Source organism: Patagioenas fasciata, chromosome Z (assembly GCF_037038585.1).
Source record: "Patagioenas fasciata isolate bPatFas1 chromosome Z, bPatFas1.hap1, whole genome shotgun sequence".
Taxonomy (NCBI): domain Eukaryota; kingdom Metazoa; phylum Chordata; class Aves; order Columbiformes; family Columbidae; genus Patagioenas; species Patagioenas fasciata.
In genome coordinates, this window is record NC_092560.1 from 38,647,436 (window position 1) to 38,666,407 (window position 18,972).

The 18,972-nt window shown below is 47.0% G+C and overlaps 1 protein-coding gene across 1 annotated transcript; it reads left to right on the forward strand.

Annotated features, from left to right (window-relative positions):
* Positions 1-567: 567 nt before the first annotated feature.
* Positions 568-5,045, forward strand: KLF4 (KLF transcription factor 4). The gene is given in 6 exon segments (XM_071802294.1): positions 568-1,005; positions 1,008-1,052; positions 1,055-1,177; positions 1,305-2,217; positions 2,308-2,472; positions 3,943-5,045. Coding segments are annotated over 6 exon segments (1,458 nt in total). The 5' UTR covers positions 568-969; the 3' UTR covers positions 4,119-5,045.
* The last annotated feature ends 13,927 nt before the right edge of the window (positions 5,046-18,972 follow it).

Sequence of the window (18,972 nt, forward strand, 5' to 3'; positions counted from 1 at the left end):
ACATCAGAAAAAGAAAAATAAATTGAAAGAAAAAAAATTATTAAAATAAATAGAAGAGACGAGAGGAAAAAGAAAATAAGAGACAAGAGGAAAAGGCACAGCCGGGATTTCGGGCTATTCCCTATATTTTCTGCTGGCGCTGCCGGGAGCGCCGTGAGGCCAGGAAGCACGGTCGGTGCCCAACCTCACGTACACTCCGGCTCCGCAGGACACACGGGGCGCTGCCCCCTCCAGCGCTCTCCCCTCCCCCACAGCCACCGCAGGTGCGCGTGAGCCCAAGCCGCGCGGGCATCCCCAACCTTTCCCCCGCCCCGCCCCCCTCCCCCCCTTTTCGCTCTGGCGTCAACACCCCGCCTGCGTCACGCGGTGCGCGCGCCAGAAGGAGCCGCGCGGGCGCGGCGCGGGGGCGGGGCGGGACACCCCTCTCTCTCTCTATACCCGCCCCCCCTCCCCTCTCGTGCGGGCCCCGCCTTCTCTCCCCACGTGTCAGTTTGTTTTCCCCGTCGCCACGGCGACAGTAGGCGGGGCCGCCGCGAGGTGAGGTTATAAGAAGGACGTCGGCGGCGGCTGCCGGGCAGTGCCGAGCGGGGCGCGGCAGCGGTGGCAGCAGTAGCACGGCGCGGGCCGGCCCGGCCCCTCCCTACCCGCTGGCAGCACCGCGCCCCGGCCGTCCCGCCCGGCTCCCCCATGGCCGCGGCTCCCTCGGAAGCACCTCGCCCCGCCGCCCTCCCGGTGCCGGAGCCGCGTTGCCGGGCGGCGGCCGCCTCCCCGCGGCGCTGCTAGCGCCCCACGTCCCGCTCACCTTCATCGCCGGTAAAGCACCGAGGAAAGGCGCTCCCGCGGCACCAACCCCGCGGCGCTGCGCCGGCTCTCCGTGGCTGGACGGTGCGTCCGTGCCACCTCTCCTCTCTCTCCTCGGCGGCGCTCGGGACGACGGCGGCCGCAGCTCGGCGTGACGCCCCGGCGCGGATGCGGTGGGTGCCGGGCGAGGCCCCCGGCCCGACCCTCCCTCTCTCCCGCCGCCGCTGCCTGACACCGCTGTGCTCTCCCCACCCGCAGGCAGCCCCCCGGCGAGTGCGAGATGGCGCTCAGCGGCACACTCCTCCCCTCCATCGCCACATTCGCGACGGGCGCCGCGGGTCGCGAGAAAGCGGCGCGGCCCGCGGGCCCCGGCAACGTGAGTATCGGCGTCGCGGCGGCGCGGGCCGGCCGGGATGGGGCCAGGGCGAGGGCGGCGGGGGCCGGCCGGGGCGGGTGCGGTGCGGCGGCGGGCCGGGGGCTGAGCCGTACCCGTCTCCCTGCAGCGGTGGCGGGTGGAGCTGTCGCAGCTGAAGCGGACGCCGCCGGCGCTGGCGGCGCGACCCGTGGAGACTCCGCCGTCGGAACTGGAGGCCGCCGCCGCCCTGGGGTCCCGCCGCGACGCTGAGGAGTTCAACGAGCTGCTGGACTTCGATTTCATTCTCTCCAACTCCCTCATGCACCAGGAGCCCACCACCGCCGCCGTGGTGGTGGCTCCCGCTGCCGCACCGGCCCCCACCGCCAGCCCCTGCCCCGCCGGGCCCTTCGCCTATCCGCTGCCCCGGCCCGAGCCCGCCGGTCTCCTCTACGGCGGCGGCGGCAGCCGCGACGGGGGTCCTGCTGCCGGCCCGTCTGCCCCATTCAACCTGGCCGACATCACCGACGTGTCCCCCTCGGGAGGCTTTGTGGCTGAGCTCATGCGGCCCGACCTGGACCCGGTGTACCTTCCGGCGCCGGCTGCGCTGCCGCCCCTGGGCAGCCTGCAGGGAAAGTTCGTGGTGAAGGCCGTGGGTGAATACAGCCACCCGGGGCTCAGCCCCAAGAGCGCCCCCCCGGCTGCTGCGCCACCGCCTGGCACTGAGGGTCCTGGGGCCCCCTATAGCCCCCTGCCACGGATGTGCCCCAAAATCAAGCAGGAGGCCGCCCCACCGTGCACCCTGGCCCCGCCACAGCCACCACCACCGCATGGGAGTGGCCCCCGAGGAGCACCCCAGCATGACTTCTCCCTGGGCCGCCCACTGCCCGCCCGGACTACACCTTCGCTGGGGCCTGAGGAGATGCTAAGCGGCAGAGACTGTCTCCCCAATGCTTCAGGGCTGAGCCACCCACCACTGCCACTGCCCCCAGGTTACCCCCCGGCCCCCAGTTACCCCACCTTCCTGCCTGAGCAGCTGCCGCCTGGCACACTGCAGTACCAAGGTGAGTCCCCGTGCTTCCACAGTGGGCATGCCGGGGCACCTACTCTGCCGCTGACCACAGCAGTGCTCACTCTTCCCTGTCTGCCTCTAGAGCTGATGCCACCTGGGGGCTGCCTGCCAGAGGAGACCAAGCCCAAGAGGGGACGCCGGTCATGGCCTAGGAAAAGGACCGCCACACACACCTGTGATTATGCGGGCTGTGGCAAAACCTACACCAAGAGCTCTCATCTCAAGGCGCACCTGAGAACCCACACAGGTTAGTCCCTGTGTGAGGTTGGTGGGATGTTGTGGCCTGAGGGGCATGGGGAGCCTCCTGTACAGGGAAGAGTGGGAAGCACAGGAGATAGGCTAGAAGTAGCAAGTCATAACCCTGCTCTACTGGGTTTCTGGGCTTTTTTCCTGGCCCCTTGGCTACATGAAGTCCTGTGCAGTCTTTGCTCAATGGTTCAGAATGATTCAGATGTGGGAGCAGGTGGGTTTCTTGCGAAGGCAAAATTTCTTGCTTCTCTGATGCTATGTGGTGGGCTAATTAGCAGGTAGTTGGAAGTCAGCTGGGATTTGTTGTTCTTGATGGTGTCGGCCCACTTCTGAGAAGGGAGCAGGCTTCTTTCTAAGATACTGCATTATTTGCTTGTGATTAAACACTTTGCACATGCACCCTCTTGTCATGGCTTGCTCTAGTGCAAGAGATTGTGTACCTCTAAGCTGCTGTTCCCTTTCTGAGGAAACTGTGATGGGCCCTTTGCGAGTGAGGCTTTCAGCTGAGTCGGCAGCACTGATGGTGTACCTTGCCTATGTGTGGGAGTACATCTTCTCCTGCGCTAGCACTGAAGAGGCAGAGTTTAATGGTTGATTGGCTACTGCTGGAATTCAAATAAAATCTGCCAAAATGTGTGTCTGAGCCTGAGTTCAAACCTTAACCTTGCAGTTGAATGTGTTGTTGCAGTAACTAAGCTTGTGAAAATAGGTACATCGTGTGTGGTTTCACCAGGGCGGGCATTCCGTAACAGTGATTAAATAACCTGGGAATTTACATAATTTAAATTCCTGTATTTTGAACTTGAATCAAAATTTTCTCCTGAAGAGTAGATGGGAAAGGATGAAACTACTTACTGTCAGTGCAGTAGTTAGGCTCCATCTTCAGCTAAAGGCAGTGAGGGGAAAAAAATCAGTCAAGTGTACAGTACTTCCCATCTGCCCCAAGCTGGTCAGTACTGTCTGCGGTGTAGGGCTAGGAATTTGTAATTGTTAGGGAAAGTCATCTTGCCATCAACAGTGGTTTTGCTACAGTGAAGACGGTAAGATTGGGTTCTTAATCACACTGATCTAATGAAAACAGTTTCCAGCTGTTTTTTAATTCTTGAGACTTGCAATTATCTAAATACATTATGTCTGCTGAGCTATTTCTAGTTGCTATTTGATTGTGTAACATTAGCCAGCAAAAATACTCTATTATTATATGAACTTGTGTGTTCTGAAGCCTTGTGTGCAAAACAACTGGTGGAAATGAACATTTTAGTGAAGACTTCAGTGATGCCAACATCTTGAAAAGAAGCTAGTCTTTATAGTTTGCTTGCAACTGCTTCAAGAAATCTGATACATTTTGACATCACCGTTTTTCTTATCCAAAACAGTGTGTGTTAGTGCTTCTTGAAAGAATGGTGGTAGAAGTGGTAGCCATGGAAAAAAAACTAACTGGCCTATTTCATTTTCTGTATTGGTAAAGGTGAGAAACCTTATCACTGTGATTGGGAAGGCTGCGGATGGAAGTTTGCTCGATCTGATGAACTTACTCGTCACTACAGAAAACACACAGGTCACCGCCCTTTCCAGTGCCAGCGGTGTGACAGAGCATTTTCCAGGTCGGACCACCTCGCCTTACACATGAAGAGACACTTTTAATTGGATGCAGTGGATCATTCCCGAACGGCCAGAGAGATTCAGTATTTACAGCACAAGGACTGTCTTCCACAACACAGGGAGAACACAGTTTAAGCACTACAGATAATCAAGGTGAAGTCTTCTAAAGAGTGGAAAAGAGGGATAATTGCATACAAACACCGCAACTGTGTTTTTAATATATATGCATCTAAAAGAAAAGAGAACCAAAAACATTGGGGTCAATGACTGGATCTTCTATCATTCCATTTGTAAATCCAACTTGAATTATTTCCGGACTACAAAATGCCAAGGAGTGACTGGAAGTCATGGATATCAGGGTTAAACAGACTGTGTGTAGTTCGGATGGTGGGGATATTAAACAGGGAAATTACATTCCCTTAATTTTCTTTCAATGCAATATTAGATGTAAATGTCATCTTGTACTTTCCTTTTTTTTTTCCTTCTAAAAGCCATTATGATGTTAAAAGAGGAGGAAAAATTCAGGTACAAATTATATTTTAAAAGCCTATTTCATGGTGCTTAGTGACTGTTGTTTCTAGAGGTACCAAAACCAGGAAGCCAAAGTTCTCAAACTGCTGCATATCTGACAAGGAAATATTTTTCTCTTCCGATCACAGATTATGACCTAAATCAGGTAAATAAACCTGGTTTATCTTTTTTTAAAGAAAATAAGTTTATGCAGACAGTCTGTAATGCACTGTGGTTTCGATGTGCAATAGTTTGTACAATGGTTTATTCCCAAATATGCCTTAAGCAGAACAAATGTTTTCTATATAGTTCTTTACATAATAAATATGTAATATAAATTTAAGCAAACTTCTATTTTGTATATTTGTAAACTACGAAGTAAAAAAAAAAAATTTGTTGGAATTTGTATTTTGCATATTCAAGTGGAAAGTAAGTTTTAAATAAACCTATAATATTTTATCTGAATGGCTACTCTAATTTTCTTCTGTGCATGGGTATGTCCAAGAAAGCTTAAGTGTTTGTTAGTGGTTGAGTTTCCCAAGGCAAGGGGGTGTCGTGGCAGAAGCTTGCAGTATCAAGAGTCTTAAAAATAGGATTGTATCAGTGCAGTGCTGATGTAATGTATCTTTTTAGAGAAAAAGATGTACTGAAAATTTTTTCTCTGAATATCAAACTGCCACTTATTTCACCTGCATGTTATGCAGCTGGTGATTTATCATTTTGAAGGTAACTCAGTTTGAATTATTTTTTAGAGGAAATACATCTGTTGGCAACATCAGACGCCATATTCAAAGAGAACAACTTTTTTTTTTTTTTTTTTTTTTAGTGGTCTTTTCAGCAAGAAAAATTTCTAGCTTTTTCTTGGCCTTCTCAGATAAGCTGGTACAACTTACCACTTTCATGTGAATGAAGGAAAATCAACAGAGTAAAATCACAGCTAATAAACTTGTTTCAGGGAATGAAGACTGTGTGTGAAACACCTTTTAGCAATAAACTACATGGAGTTTCTGTTGAAGCCTTCTCTGTCCTGGGAATTTGGTAAATGGGCAGTATCTGAAGAGTGAAAATTCCTGTAGGAATCCCGGTACACAAAAATAACTTGGGAAGGCTGACTATGCGGAGTCTACAAATGGTATAGCTGTGTGTTCAAGATACATTGCTGTGAGGTCCTCAGCGTACCTTCAGTTGTGTTCTGCTGCAGTTAAATGCACTGAGCCTGCTGCATGCCTCAAGTTGTTACCATTTTTGTTGTAGTTGTCCTTAGGGACCATGTTGCTCTAGTTTCTTTACAAATGTGTACGAATAAGATGATTTCAACATGAATGCTCAATTAATAGAACCTGTTTTTCTCACTACTCTTTGTGAAGAGAAGAAATTATTCCTTTTACACAGGTTTAAAATGTCAGCTAGGAATTTGGCTATCTGCAATGTTAATAAAGCTAAGCATGGAAAACAAATTACAGGCAAGAGCCTATTTTTGCAGTAGTTAAAACAAGAGTGGCAATGTCAACTTTTTGTTCCCGAATGTGTTAGGAATGTCATTAAATTTCATATTTTGTGTTCTTTGTGTGGCGAGTGGTGCTGTTTCTTTCTAAATCCATTCAAGTAACATAATGATGCAGAAAATATTTCTCACCTCTTATCTCCTATGTATGCTTTGTTCAACTGAAAGCTATCTTTGTTGGTTTGGTTTATAGGTAACACAGGGAGTAGGGAATGTCTTGTTTGGTTTGCAAACAGAAGTATTTAAAGCTAAATTAAAGTTATGAGTCATCCTTTATCTGAAGGTTTTTTATGTGAAAACTTTTTACAATTAAGCCAGTCATTTTTACCTCCTCTGTTGCTCTACCCGTGGATTCTGGATGAGAGATCCAAGGTCAGTGTTGCAACTGGCACGTATTAAGTTCCTGAAGTGTGGTGTTGCATCTTGATAATGCTGGAGCATGCTTGGGTAGCTGCAGGAACACTTCTGTATGGCTGTTATTAAGAACATTTGTGCAAGGTCTACAGCCTGACACATCCGTAAGTACTGAAATCTGAAGGTTTAATCTGAGAAACTTGTTTCTTTTGCAAGTGTTCTGTCATTATGTAGCCTTGAGAATTTTATAAGATGCTCTAACATTTAGTAATAAACCATCTGCTTCAGCCAACTTCAGTTTCTGTGTGATGGTTTTATGGATTGTAGGTTTTTATAGTTGCTCAAACGATGGCATTCTTGAAACAGGGCTTTGTTCTCTTCTCACACTTGCTTTTCTTTTTTTTCCTGATCCTGACCAAGCTGTCCTCACATATGGCTATCTTTCCAGACATAAATGGGCACGGTTGTAACTTGGTATTTTAAAAGAAACACCACTGCTCCTTTAACCATTTCCAAAACACTGCTTCTATACTTTTGGGACAGGATCCAGCACTTTATTTTTGCTGCACAGCATGCAGCCCATGAGAGGCAGTCCTTGTTCTTAAGGAGGTCCCTGGGGGAAATACTGAAATGAGCAATTGCACCAGTTGTGCTCTGGTAAATTAGGTAGAGCTAAAAACAGTATGTTGTGTTCACCACCTGATTCATTGTGTCTAGCTTCCTGGAGTTGCACTTTGGTGCAAGATTGTACACAGATACAGTGGAACATCACATGCATCAAAAAGCACATCTCATAAAACACATGTAAAACACCAAGCAATCTTGTAAGGATGTCTTGAAAATATTTGTTTAGCTAAAGCTGTATTCAGGTGCTGCTTTGCTCAGGCTGGAGCACCTAAAAACAAAGTTTGAGGTTATTACAGGTTGCTCCTCTGACGCGTGGTGAGCACCTTCAGAGCTGCCCCAGAACACTATTTAGCTACTGAAGGGAAAAGCTCTCATGACAGAAAATGATCTCTGCAGTCTGACTACAGCCCGCCTTAATCCTGCTCACCCCTAGCTCAAAACACTCTCGAGCACACTTAGCGTGTGAAGATGGAGCTTTTTAAAACATGATGGCACACGTCTGCATACCAAGTGCCAAGTATTCAAAAGTAGCACTGGAATAAAAATCTTCTCAGAGCCACAGTGCACTTGTCTGCTGCACGCCACAGGCTGGAAGCTTGCACACTTCAGACTCGGTTGTTAATTGTAACAACACTGTTTGTACAAATGCTTTCAGCTTTCTCCTGTCACATGGAGGTGTGCTTGCAGAAGAGTTGCTCTGCCCTGTGGAGGTTAGCAGATCCTGCCACTACTGAAGTCAACTGCGAATCTCACAAGGTTTTATATTAAGCTGATATGAATCAGTGAATTTCATTCTCTTATTTAATAAGGGAAGATCAGAGAGTCCTGTGGTTTATCACCCCGAGTGCTAACGGTTCAACTGAATTAGTTTACACAGGTTTCCTGTGGGAGTGTGCTAGACGTTAGAGCTATCCTGCTTCCATTTAAGTCCCTGTTAAACACTTCAACAACGTTTGAGTGCAAGAATTTCCAAATTAACCCACTGTAAACTGTGTTCCTCCTTTGTCTTTCCTGCTTCCTGAGTGCACTCTAAGGCAGCAGGAGAACAGGGACGTGTTGAAAACATGGACAGACAGACCAGCAGTTAATAGCATAGGGCTCTGGCAAGGGTCTGAATGTGATATGAGTGCTGGCTGGAGGAAGTAAACTGAAGGTGTGGTGAGCTAAACTCAAGTGGAGAGGAACACCACTGTCACAACCACCACCACCACCACCACATGTTGACTTGTAGGTGCCAGGAGAGCTCCCTAGAGTAAATAGCTGTGTGTAGGCTCAATCAGTATATCTTTGGAGACCAAGGAGATGAATATGTACATAAAAGAGGGGAAGGCCCATCATTTGCCAAAATTTAATTGAGGTCACATTGGCTTGGAGCCACAGGGTAACACACCCACATTCCCCTGTCTACTGTACACCTGAATGACTCACATTTCACCTGCCCTTCACTCCCACTGTGACTTACTGGGGGACATTTTCATTACTGCTGAGGGCATTGCCACCAAGTGCAGAAGTTGTCTGTGGCATAGAAGTGGGTGGTGACGGCGGTGGTGGTGGTATTTCCACCGCCTTGTTCTCCACCCTGGCTGCAGATAGGTATCTGTTAATCTCCTTCTCACCTTTGGATGCTTACCTGTGAGCTCTCAAGGCTAGAACCTTAATGGTGTGAAAGATAGGAGGGGAAAAAATGGCTTGTGCCTTATTAATGTTTATTCCATCTTTAGAGCATGTGTGCTAGGAGTTTTACAGAAGATGAGTGGCGTTAGTAGCTGCTCACAAGAGGTATTTGGCAGCTGGACCTTCTCCCTTTGATGATACTTTCCAGACTATTGGAGCTGTGACTCCTTTTGCAACTGAGATGGTCATATTGACATGGACCTGGCCAGCTTCAGGTCAGCCTTGTGATATGCTTATTAACAATAAGGTTTAGGGAATATGCCAAGCTCCTTTCACTCTGAAGCTTGGGTGAGCAGAGGCATAATCATGTGCTGCTATCATCACAGCCATCTTACTGCAACTCTAGGAAGTTTTGCATGGTTTTGCTTTGGGTACAGCACACTTGTTTATCAAGCACAAGCTAAGGCTTGCTTAAATCTTGCTATTCAAGTTCTCCGCTATTAAACTTTCAGGCTTTATCCAACAAAATGATACAGCTTCCCTGTATTGGTTGGCTGAAGATCCTTAATTTTAGAAACAGATAACTCGCAGTTATTCAGAATGATTTTCCCCACTGGTACAGCAGTTAGGAAAAGTCTGACAGGCAATGTTGTGCTGCCAGCAGGCAGGCATTCATTTACTGGTATTCAGTGTCTGTTTGTGCGTGTCCTACTGTTGGTGCCTTCATGGTTGGCAGGAGTGGAGTATCAGGTCTGCTTCTTCCTCCCACCCCTAGGAAGGCGTGGGAAAGCTATCCAAATTTGCTGTCCTGGGGAAAGCAGGATTGCAGTCACCATGTGGAAAAACTTGCCACCCCAGGCTTTTGCCACTGGCCTCCCTGAGTCCACCATGTGCTTCCTGCCATGTAGAAATACTGCAGGGAGGGCTTTGCTCACACATAGGAAACTGTATTTCTCAAGGTTCCTGCGTGAGTTTGATATGCACACTGGGCCCCTGGGAGGGTGCCACGGCATCAGCGCCACTTGATGTCCAGATCTCAGCTGGCGTCTTTCAGCACGAGGGGTCTCCTGGGAGCTTAGCGTCCATCATAGTTATGTTCCTCTTTTCTGATAAAAATGAATGTTGGATGTTAATATGTTGATAAACTACCAGGGGCAACATTGACAGTGATTACTGAAGCATGTTGGAATTTACTTTCTAAGGTCTGGATGAGGTTTTATTCTGTGTTTAGGCTCCAAACATACTGAGTCAATAATGCTGTTGGCTACTCGAGGAGGCTACCCAAAGGGATGCATTTGTCTCTGCACTGGGAGGTACTAGGTTTGGCTGTCCTTTCTCAGTTCCTTCATCACACTAGTTCTGCAACAGGCTCCTCTGTCCGACAATTGATAGCTGAATTTGTTGGCTGTGCAACATATTATTATTTGTGTTTTAAATTATCAAAACACTTTCCAGTGGAAAAAAAAAATATTTCACTGCTTTCTGCCTTCCTGCATCCCCAGTAACTGTTTGTGTTCTCTTCAGCCTTAAAGGATATTATAATGCTGCTGTCACCTGTACAAGATGTCTGACTATCTTCTGTAAACACTTTCTAACCAGCATTTGCTTTGACAAAATTCCTATGTTCGGAATGTACAACTTAGTGGCAAGTCTTCATATTTCGAAGAGACCAACTTGTTACAGTTGGGGCAACTGGGTTCCTTTAGCTCTGCTGTGGAGGAGCAGAAGAGCACAGGGCAGAGCAGCAGCAAGTTTCGTCTGGCCACTGCTATTCTGCCTCAGCCACTGGCCATAACTGTAAGGCACAAGTAGCCTTGCCACGGGCATCTCAGGGATGATCCCACCTTGCTCTCCCTGGAAAACTCCCTTCTGAGCCCTGATGATTACAGGCTTGTTCAAGCTCAGAAGCCTGAGGAACAGAAATGCCTTTCCAACCTGTGTTTATTTTGTGCTGTAACTCTACAGATACCACTTAATAGATACTTGATCCTCTTTGGTGCCTTCCTGAGCTGCTGGCTTCAGAGAGACTTTGTGGCAAGTAGTCCACAGTTAATTATGAACTCGCCTGAAAATAAAGGTGGGGGGAGGGGAGAATAAAGTATTTCCTTTCTGTAGTTTCCGAGGCTGCTGCCTTCCAGATTCCTGCCATTTCCTCTTTCCTACATACTGCAGAGAAGGGAAGGATCTAACCCACTGCTCTAAATCAGCCTTGATTTTGTTGCTTACTACCAAAGTCTGGAAAGATTCAAATTTGGTTGTATTTTTAATGAATTTGGGAAGAGAGAGTAAATCTGAGCCTTTTAACTATGTGCATTTTTACATATGGATGAGTTCATCTAGTCTACTGTACAGTGGAAGAATGCCAGGGGAATTTAGGCATAGTACAACATTTCAGTCAATATTTAAAAGATGTTTGAGCTTACTGGATATTTTAATCACCAGAACAGCCGAGAAGCCCTCACCCATCAATGTTGTTTGTTTAAGGATGGGTGTTTCTCCACATTTCACTCAACACAGAGAAAAACCCTACTTTTCAGAATTTTCTTTGGATTTATGTATCATAGCAAGATGTAACACTGTTGGTTAAAACATTTTCCACCTTGTCTACCCAAACAGCAGCATGGGTTCGAATTACTCATTATTTATTTGTCCACATCCGCTACTAAGATATTGTTAATTTTTTGCATTTGTGTATTTGCTAGTCTTACGTTTATTGTTACATGGAAAGGGAAACTGACCACAGCAGTGTTTACTGGTCTTAATCTAACCTTTCTGAGATTAACTCCACCTTTTCTCTTTGATAACACTTTCAAAACCCTTTTTCTGTACCTCTTTCCCTACTGTTTCGTCCCAGGTTTTGAAGAGCAAATGTCAAAGAAAAAGTGTCCCTTTGTACTGGGTACTGAAATTCATTCCAGCTGAGAGAATTCGCTTTCTAAGAAGTGATCAGGGTGTATCTTAGTTGTCTGGGAATCTGACTACTTCGTTAGCAAACCAAATTTGGATGGTTACAGGTAAATCCCCTTGGTGAGATTAGGTTAGGGTTTATGCTGATTTGGGGCTATGCAAATGAACCGCATAGGCAAATCCAAAGCATTATAAAAATAGGTAGCACTTTGAAAAAGTTTAAGATCTGAATCTTCAGGGCCCAAAACTGGAAGCTGTGTGTGAACAAGGCAAAGGAGGGGAGGAGGGAGGCAGAGGAGAGGTATGGGAGAATACAGAGCAGAAGAATGATTTAAGTATTGCCCAAACCACTGGGTAATTTAGAGGTTTTCTCTGACTGGCTTCTCCCAGCATTATATTTTGTGCTAAACATAAGGTGCAAGAGTTTACATTTAATAACTCTGCCCAAGTTACTCATTTAAATAAATATTGACTGTCCGTGAATGCATCCCAATAGGCAACACAGCAGCACAAGACAGAAATCTTTTCCTCTACAAATGTACTTCATATAGAAAACTCAGTATATGAATTTTCTCCAACCCAGGGAAGTCACTCTGTAGATTTTTTCACCCTTTCACTGCCTGCTGCTTTGCACTGGCTGGCTACTGGGAGTGAGGTGACAGCAGTAAGACAAACCTCCCAGCATGAATGTGCCCATGTTGGTGTCTCTCTTTTCCTAGGCAGAGCTAACAGTAGGGCACTCAGCAAGATGCTGTGGCTGGAGGCACGCAGGGCTCTGGGTGCACTCCACTGCTGTCAGCACACATCCTGACAGACAGATGTGAAAACAGGAGAGAGGTTGGTAGGAGGAAAAATTGCGGAGAGCTGAAATGGCACAGCAATGCTAGAGGGAATAATAGAGTGGCAGCTGTTCTGATTTACTCCCCCTTAATATAAAAATTAATCAAAACCAGAGCTTTTTTGAGCTGGAGCAGATGATAATTCTTTGAAGTATGCTAGTTCTGCTGTTGTTCCTTCCTTCCTTCCTTCCTTCCTTCCTTCCTTCCTTCCTTCCTTCCTTCCTTCCTTCCTTCCTTCCTTCCTTCCTTCCTTCCTTCCTTCCTTCCTTCCTTCCTTCCTTCCTTCCTTCCTTCCTTCCTTCCTTCCTTCCTTCCTTCCTTCCTCCCTCCCTCCCTCCCTCCCTCCCTCCTCCCTCCCTCCCTCCCTCCCTCCCTCCCTTCCTTCCTTCCTTCCTTCCTTCCTTCCTTCCTTCCTTCCTTCCTTCCTTCCTTCCTTCCTTCCTTCCTTCCTTCCTTCCTTCCTTCCTTCCTTCCTTCCTTCCTTCCTTCCTTCCTTCCTCCCTCCCTCCCTCCCTCCCTTCCTCCCTCCCTCCCTTCCTCCCTCCCTTCCTCCCTCCCTTCCTCCCTCCCTTCCTCCCTCCCTTCCTCCCTCCCTTCCTCCCTTCCTCCCTTCCTCCCTTCCTTCCTCCCTCCCTTCCTTCCTTCCTCCCTCCCTCCCTCCCTTCCTCCCTCCCTTCCTCCCTCCCTTCCTCCCTTCCTTCCTCCCTTCCTTCCTCCCTTCCTCCCTTCCTCCCTTCCTCCCTGCCTTCCTGCCTTCCTGCCTTCCTCCCTCCCTTCCTTCCTGCCTTCCTCCCTCCCTTCCTTCCTTCCTTCCTTCCTCCTTCCTCCCTTCCTTCCTCCCTCCCTTCCTTCCTTCCTTCCTTCCTTCCTTCCTTCCTTCCTTCCTTCCTTCCTTCCTCCCTTCCTCCCTTCCTCCCTTCCTCCCTTCCTCCCTTCCTCCCTTCCTCCCTTCCTCCCTTCCTCCCTTCCTCCCTTCCTTCCTCCCTTCCTCCCTTCCTCCCTTCCTTCCTCCCTTCCTCCCTTCCTCCCTTCCTCCCTCCCTTCCTCCCTTCCTCCCTTCCTTCTTTCCTCCCTCCCTTTCTCCTTTCCTTCCCCCCTCCCTCCCCCTTCTCTTCTGCTCTTCCTCTCTTCCTCCCTTCCTATCCCTCTTCCTCCCTTCCTCTCTCTTGCTAATAGCTTTCTTTGTGAGGCAGAGCTCTACAGCTGGGGGCTGTTCTTGAAGATCCAGCCCTTGGAGTCCTGTGGCTTAAGTGAAATGACAAAACCCATTGCTGAACAGGGGAATTGAGATTAAAAGTTCAAAAACATGAAAAGAGAAGTTGGAAATCGAGTGGCAAGAGGGCCTCAACAGCTTGGGAGGTGTTCTCCATGTCTATTGGATGCTAAGAAAAAGCAAGCCACATGTCACCATTCAAGCCCCTGTAGGGCTTCATCCTATTTCCTTTATTACAATGAAGAAAATTTATAACATGGACAGGATTTTCAACTTGGAGTGTGTGTGAAAGCTCATTTTTTTTCTTCAAATTCAAATGACATAGATGTTCACGAGGTTCCCAGCACTCCAGATTGTCTTTATTTAGTATGCACAAACATGTCATCAGGTGATGAGGGTTCACAGCAGCAGCAGAAAGGAAAGACTGGAGAATGCAAATTTAGATTGTAGAATCATAGAATCATTTTGGTTGGAAGAGACCATTAAGATCATTGAGTCCAAACATAACCTAACTCTAGCACTAAGCCATGTCCCTAAAAACCTCGTTTATGCACCTTTTAAACCCCTCCACAGATGGTGATTCCACCACTTCCCTGGGCAGCCTGTTCCAGCACTTCACAACCCTTTCCATGAAGAAATGTTTCCTAATATCCAACCTGAACTTCGCCTGGCACAACTTGAGGCCATTTCCTCTCATCCTATCATTTGCTACTTGGGAGAAGAGATCAACACCCTCCATGCTACAACCTCCTTTCAGGTAGTTGTAGACAGTGATAAGGTCTCCCCTCAGCCTTCTTCTCTCCAGGCTAAACAGCCCCAGTTCTCTCAACTGCTCCTCATCAGATTTGTGCTCCAGAACCCTCACCAGCCTTATGTGATGTGCCTGCCTTGTGATTTTTGAGGGTGACAGAAGAAATGAGTCCAAATGAGCATTGGGTCCTATGTCAGAAAGAAGTAGTGGTGAGTTTTTCTCTTTTTAAAATGAGGGACTGTGTAGAAAACTCCAGGCAGGTTTTTTTGTTGGTTGGGTTTTTTTTGGTGTGTTGTTGCTTTTTTTTTGTTTGTTTGGTTTGGTTTAATTTTTTGTTTGTTTTGTTTGTTTGTGTTTTGTTGGTTGGTTGAGTTTTTTCCCCTCATACTTTGTTGCAGATGTCTGGCTTTGCTCTGTGTTTTTATTTATTTATAGGCATTTCTATGGCACTCATCACCATAGTATCTGGGAAAACCTCCTTTCCTTTCTGTATCATGTAATTAAATCTATACAAAATACATATGTTCTTGGCAGAAGAAAAAAAAAAAAAAAGAAAAAAAAGGTTAAGCTCTTCTTTTGGAAAGGATTTGTTCCCTGCAATTAAACACTGCTTTTGCAATGCTGTATCTTTCCATGTACACATGAGTGGGGAAATATACAGTCTTGTTAAGGCTGTATGCTCACACACTCTCTACTTTGGTGTGTGGGGCCACAGCACCTGATTTGCAGGTTGGCGCGTGGGTGGCAAGGGGAGCAGCAGGGAAGCAGGCACTTTTGGGATTGTTGGATTTGACAACTAACTGGGGACCCTGAGGCATGCTTCTGCCTTCCTCACTCATCCAGGCACCGCCTGCTTAACTAGCTGTAGGCTCAAAGGGCACTAACACAAACACACTAACCTTAAATCGGGAAGAACCAGGTCCCCATGAGACTCTTTTTGAGAGGGTAGCTTGCTATTCTTATTATATTTGCATGGCCACGGCTTCTGGAAAGGCCAGCACATCCCTTCAGCCCCGAGTTTGCAGGATGAGAAGCAGCAAGTGCTGGGAGAAAATGGAGCTTTCTGAAGGGCTAGCAACATGAGCTGGGACTGGTCACCACCCCTCCGTGTGTGACTCATCTCTCATCCTCTAAAGGAAGGTGACTGTCTCCTTCTCCTCTAAGGCATATTTCATAGTGAAAAGTCCTTCTGGTATCTGGTACAATGGTCCTGGTTGTTCTGCAGAGCTGATGTGAAGGACTGTGAGGACAAGCTGATGATGGGTCAAGCCCAGATTTGCACTGGAAGTTGGAGCAAAGGTTTGCCAGTCCCACCAGCTAGCTATGTCCCGGTGGGAGCCTGGATTCAACAGGGCTCAGGCCAGCACAGATGCCTTCTGCATCACCAGGTTAGGGAAACTCTGCTTTGTTTTGTATAAATACACAAACAAATCAGAGCAGGTTGTGTGCCAGCTAAGGCAACGGTCCTGCATTTTCCCTGGGCCAGGTGGGCAACCAGCATGGTGGTGCCTGATACGGCAGTACTTGGGGGGCCATATTCATACTCAGATGAACAGGAGATGGTGTTTAGAAGTATGAGCTGGCTCTTAGAGATTGCCTCCTTTCACCAGAGAAGTCACTTTCCTGTCCAGGGCTGATCAGCGACCAGCCACTGGTATTTCTCTTAGGCAGTAGTTTAGAGGATGTGTGGTGTTCTGTGTCCCATGGCAGCACCAACATGAACATGTCACACGTTCCTGTTGGAACAAATAAATCTGGTCCTTTCCTTTTTGAGAGTGGTTTGTTTCACCCAGTTCAGAAAGAAATGATAGCTGCACTCCTTTGATGCTTGAAACTCATCTTGTAAACAGCCCTGGAACCTCAGAGGCAGAGGAATCAGCTACCCTCATAACTGCACATACTGCACATACCTCATAGTATCCTCAGACCTCAGGACACCCCACATCATTAGTCACTTCTGAAAACCTTTGATTATGTTTGTGTTCCTCCTCACATTCTGGTTTTGGTAGGCACATGTGTAACCCAGGGCTTGTTTGTCACCCCTCAGGTACTGATCACGTTTTATTACCTGGCTCAATCAGGCCCTACAGTAACACAGCTTTCCCTGGTTTCCAAAGGTCACATGAGCAGAATTTGGCTTGTCTGGAGCTCCAGCAACAAACAAGAAAGAGTTATTGTCTTGCTCCTAGGTGGGAAAACCCATATGCTAATTTTCAGGAGTGAATAACCGCAAAACCTATTGAATGCTGAGAATAATAATACTTCCAGATGTTTGAGTTACTGGTTTCTGTGCTGCTAGATTTTTATTACCTTTTCATGCTGGAGTTTTATTCTTTGACTTACAGAAATCTAAAGCTATAAATCGCTGTGTTCTTCACCAAAAGCCAGTATTAATACCTCTGTGTATCTTCACTTTTGTTCATCTTGTACCAAAATAACATTTCACATTTGGGGTCTGAAAGTTGAGGTCCACAGCGGAAGGAAAACACTCCTTATGTATGTTCCTGACTTGAAATGTTTAATTGTTGTTTTAGTCAAAATAAAAGAACAGCACCATTTGGAGAAGGATGGGACCAGTCTCTTTCCAATGGTGTCCAATGATAGGATGAGGGTCAACATGCACAGACTGAAGCACAGGAGGTTCCATCTGAATATGAGGAGAAACTTCTTTACTTTGAGGGTGCCAGAGCACTGGAACAGGCTGCCCAGAGAGGTTGTGGAGTCTCCTCTGGAGACATTCAAAACTTGCCTGGACACATTCCTGTGTAATCTGCTCTGGGTAAACCTGCTTTAGCAGGTGGGTTGTACTAGATGATCTCCAAAGGTCCCTTCCAACTACAACCATTCTGTGATGCTGTGAAACAAGATGAAGTATTGCTGGTGGAACATGACAGAAGGCATTACTGTGAGGTACTACTTTCTGATACTTGGAGGCTGGATGACAGCCTTTCAGCAAGCATTAACAGATCAGGCAGGATTCACACCAATTTAGCTTAGAAACACTGAGATAGTCGAGAAGCGTAAGTGGGTTTTAGTGTTGGTGCAGACTTCACCCTAAAAATCTCTTACTGCTGACAGAGGAAAGTGGTATATACACCCGGAGTGCAGCGAGGGTCTGACAGAGCAGGTACCAGCCAGCCTGCAGAGCCTGGGCAGCCCGGCAGCAGCGCAGCACACGGGCCCGCCGAGCCGTCATTCATTGTTTTCTAGTGCCACCCTGAGGGCGGCGGCTGCGCCGGGCCGGACGGCGGGCGGCAGCGGGCAGAAGCCTGGCGGCAGCGGCGGCTCCGCGCTTTGTCGCGCCGAGATTAAAATAAAAATAAGATAAAATAATAAAATAAAATAATAAAATAAAATAAAATAAAATAAAATATAAAATAAAATAAAAATAAAATAAAATAAAATAAAATAAAATAAATAACATAAAATAAAATAAAATAAATAACATAAAATAAAATAAAATAAAATAAAATAAAATTTTAAAAAATTTTAAAAAATTTTAAAAAATTTTAAAAAATTTTAAAAAATTTTAAAAAATTTTAAAAATCAATAAAGGCAAGCCGGGAGGTGCCGAAAGATAACAAGACAGCAAGAGGCAGCACCTCAAAGCCAGTGCTGGGGCTTAGGCTGGCCTGGGGGGGCTGTAAGCATTTGGGACCTTCTGAAGCAGGCCGGCAGGGACAGGCTAGGCAGGGTTCTCACCTGCGGCTTCCCAGTGAGGGCAGCCGGACAGGCCCCACGAAGGGGTGCACAGGGTGGGTTTTCTCAGTTCATGCAACCACAGCTCCCGATTAGGTGACTGGTCTGGGTTTTCAGCTCTGAGCAGCACTCCTGCCCTGCCTAAGCACCACCAGCAGCCCCTTGGGCAGACATGAACATGAACTCCGCCATCCATGCCAAAGCATTTTATGAAGATCTGTACCTTTCCCTTTGTCAAGGCAGGTGCACTCAGCCCCAGCTGACCACAGTATGTTATTTGAGTGGGGAGAGATTTGTCAGGAGTTTAGGCTGGCAGCAGAATTTTAGGTCAGAATCAATCAGAGTAAATACATCAGTGCATGAAACTGGCAGTGTTGTGCCGCTGGTGCTGGAGGAAATCTCTGAGCAACCCCAGTACAGCCGTGTCTCTCAGTTTCAGAAACCTAGAAAAGATCGATACAGCAATAGGCTACCTACATAAGCCAATGCCATGCCATAGTCCTTGGCTTTTAGCTGTATTCTTCACTGATACATAAAAACAGAGATTCAGCAATGATATATATCACATAACACAATCCTGCATGAGCATGCATTCAAGTTTGTTTGTATCTTATTTAAATATCACTCAGAGGATGAAATCAAAGATGCATTTTCATCTTACCCTCCAAAGCTGTCCAAAAACAAGTGATGGGCTTATAGTAATTCAGGACTATCTGGTGTATCTAAGTATGTGCAATGATGTTTTTGGAGGAAGCATGCAGTAAGTTAAAAACAGGTTAAGGCACTAGTTTGGGACTTTGGAGGCCTAGTGTCAATTCCCAGCTCTGCCACAGACTCCCAGTGTGACCTGAGGCAAGCTGTTTCCCTCCCAAAACACT